This window comes from Bison bison, unplaced genomic scaffold (genome assembly GCF_000754665.1).
Source record: "Bison bison bison isolate TAMUID 2011002044 unplaced genomic scaffold, Bison_UMD1.0 scf7180017856364, whole genome shotgun sequence".
Taxonomy (NCBI): domain Eukaryota; kingdom Metazoa; phylum Chordata; class Mammalia; order Artiodactyla; family Bovidae; genus Bison; species Bison bison.
Window position 1 is genome coordinate 12,132 of NW_011486937.1, and position 2,798 is coordinate 14,929.

Sequence of the window (2,798 nt, forward strand, 5' to 3'; positions counted from 1 at the left end):
AAGAGTCTTTTTGGTTAATAGTTTTATAGTCTCAGAAATTTCTTCAGGGCCTTTTTCATATCTTTGTTCCTAAGACTATAGATTATTGGATTAAGAAGTGGGGTGACAACAGAATAAAACAGAGTCACAGTCATCTGCATTCTAGCACCATGCTCAGATGCTGGGCTCCCATACATGACCACTACTGAACCATAGAACAGTGAAACCACAGTCAGATGAGACCCACAGGTGGAGAAAGCCTTCCTTCGTCCAGCTGTTGAAGGAACTTTCAATACAGCTTTTATGACCAAAGCATAAGACCCCATGATGAAGAGAAAAAGAATGATGAGGGGAATAGGACATAGAGTGGAGAAGACAAGCTCCATCACAGGAGCTTTTTTGCAGGTGAGTGCTAGAAGAGGACCTGGGTCACACAGGAAATGGTCAATGATCCCAGATCCACAGAAAGACGTTTGGGAGATGATAATGATGGGAATCAAAAACCAGAGAAAACCAAGTACCCAGCAGCTGATCACAAAATTGGTGCAGAGACGTCCAGTCATGATGGTGGGGTACTGTAGAGGTCGGCAGATGGCAAGGTATCGATCAAATGCCATAATAGCCAAGAAAAAGCATTCTGTAGAACCCAAGGAGAAGAAAAAGTAGAACTGGAGGAAGCACCCAGAGAAGGAGATGAGCTTGTCATCAGAGAGGAAGTTGGCCAACATGTTGGGGACAGTGGAGGTGACATACCAGATCTCCAGGAAGGAGAAGTTGGCGAGCAGGATGTACATGGGGGTGTGGAGTCTCTGATCCCAGCGCACAGCACAGATGATAGAACCGTTGCCCATGAGGGTCAGGAGGTAGAGAGCAGAGAAGAGCACAAAGAGGAGAATCTGCCCCTCCCTGGGGCAAGGGAAGCCCAGGAGGATGAAGCCAGTGATGGTGCTGGAGGTGTTGGGGGTGTTGGAGATTTTCATGGATCTGGGAGCTGTGAAAGGACCAGCAAATATCAAATGAGTTTGTATAGAGACATGAGGACTCAGATTTATACTTAAATCATCTTGGGAAAGATATAAGGACTTGCATGCCTGAGTGCTAAGTCACTTTAGTCATGTCCAACTCTTTGCAACCCTTGGAACTGTAGCCCGCCAGGTTCCTCTGTCCACAGAATTCTCTAGGCAAGAATACTAGGATGGGTTGCCATGCTCTCCTCCAGGCTATCTTCCCAACCCAGGGATCGAACCCACATCTTTTATGTCTCCTGCATTGACCGGCAGGTTCTTTACCACTAATGCCACTTGGGAAGCCCATAAGGACTTAAATATCAATAATTTTTTTCTTGAAAGATGAAATATTGACCTGGGTTTCCTCTTTATTCTCATTTATATTTTCATCCTGGATTCCAGAAAATTTCTGGTCAGAATAGATAAACCCTTCTAGCAAAGTGTTGTAGTGGTATTTGAAGATTATATAGACTTGATAGAGAATATACATATAAGTGTATTACCTTTAGGGCATCCCAGGTGGCGCTAGTGGTAAAGAACCTGTCTGCCCATGCAGGAGACATAAGAGACAAAGGCTCAATCCTAGGGTCAGGAAGATCCCCTGGTGGAGGGCATGGCAATCCACTCCAGTATTCTTGCCTGGAGAATCTTCATGGATAGAGAAGCCTGGTAGGCTACAGTCCATAGGGTCACAAAGAGTCAGACACGACTGAAGTGACTTAGCATGCATGCATATAACTATTACATTTAATAGAATCTATCTATCAATCTATCTACCAACCAACCTACTGGTCTATTGTCACAAAAATGGAATGAATTTATTCCACTTTTCAAAGAGGTGACATCATTGCATTTGTGCCCATGAACAGTATGAAAAGGCAAAATGATAGGATACTGAAAGAGAAACTCCCCAGGTCAGTAGGTGCCCAATATGCTACTGGAGATCAGTGGAGAAATAACTCCAGAAAGAATGAAGGGATGGAGCCAAAGCAAAAAGAATACCCAGCTGTGGATGTGACTGGTGATAGAAGCAAGGTCCGATGCAATAAAGAGCAATATTGCATAGGAATCTGGTATGTCAGGTCCATGAATCAAGGCAAATTGGAAGTGGTCAAACAAGAGATGGCAAGAGTGAATGTCGACATTCTAGGAATCAGGGAACTGGAATGGACTGGAATGGGTGAATTTAACTCAGATGACCATTATATCTACTACTGCGGGCAGGAATCCCTCAGAAGAAATGGAGTAGCCATCATAGTCAACAAAAGAGTCTGAAATGCAGTACTTGGATGCAATCTCAAAAACGGCAGAATGATCTCTGTTCGTTTCCAAGGCAAACCATTCAATATCACAGTAATCCAAGTCTATGCCTCAACCAGTAACGCTGAAGAAGCTGAAGTTGAACGGTTTTATGAAGACCTACAAGACCTTTTAGAACCAACACACAAAAAAGATGTCCTTTTCATTATAGGAGACTGGAACGCAAAAGTAGGAAGTCAAGAAACACCTGAAGTAACGGGCAAATTTGGCCTTGGAATACGGAATGAAGCAGGGCAAAGACTAATAGAGTTTTGCCAAGAAAATGGACTGGTCATAACAAACACCCTCTTCCAACAACACAAGAGAAGACTCTACACATGGACATCACCAGATGGTCAACACCGAGATCAGATTGATTATATCCTTTGCAGCCAAAGATGGAGAAGCTCTATACAGTCAGCAAAAACAAGACCAGGAGCTGACTGTGGCTCAGACCATGAACTCCTTATTGCCAAATTCAGACTGAAATTGAAGAAAGTAGGGAAAACCACT

General features: G+C 43.6%; 1 protein-coding gene across 1 annotated transcript; it reads right to left on the reverse strand.

The window, feature by feature from the left end:
- Window positions 1-23: 23 nt before the first annotated feature.
- LOC105002650 (olfactory receptor 11G2-like) lies at window positions 24-959 on the reverse strand. Its single transcript, XM_010859413.1, has one exon. It carries the CDS (start codon window positions 957-959, stop codon window positions 24-26), a length of 936 nt encoding a protein of 311 aa, XP_010857715.1.
- Window positions 960-2,798: the final 1,839 nt, after the last annotated feature.

What these genes read in the sequence shown, in the direction of transcription:
- LOC105002650 (XM_010859413.1), bottom strand. Translation starts at nt 959, where the DNA reads ATGAAAATCTCCAACACCCCCAACACCTCCAGCACCATCACTGGCTTC.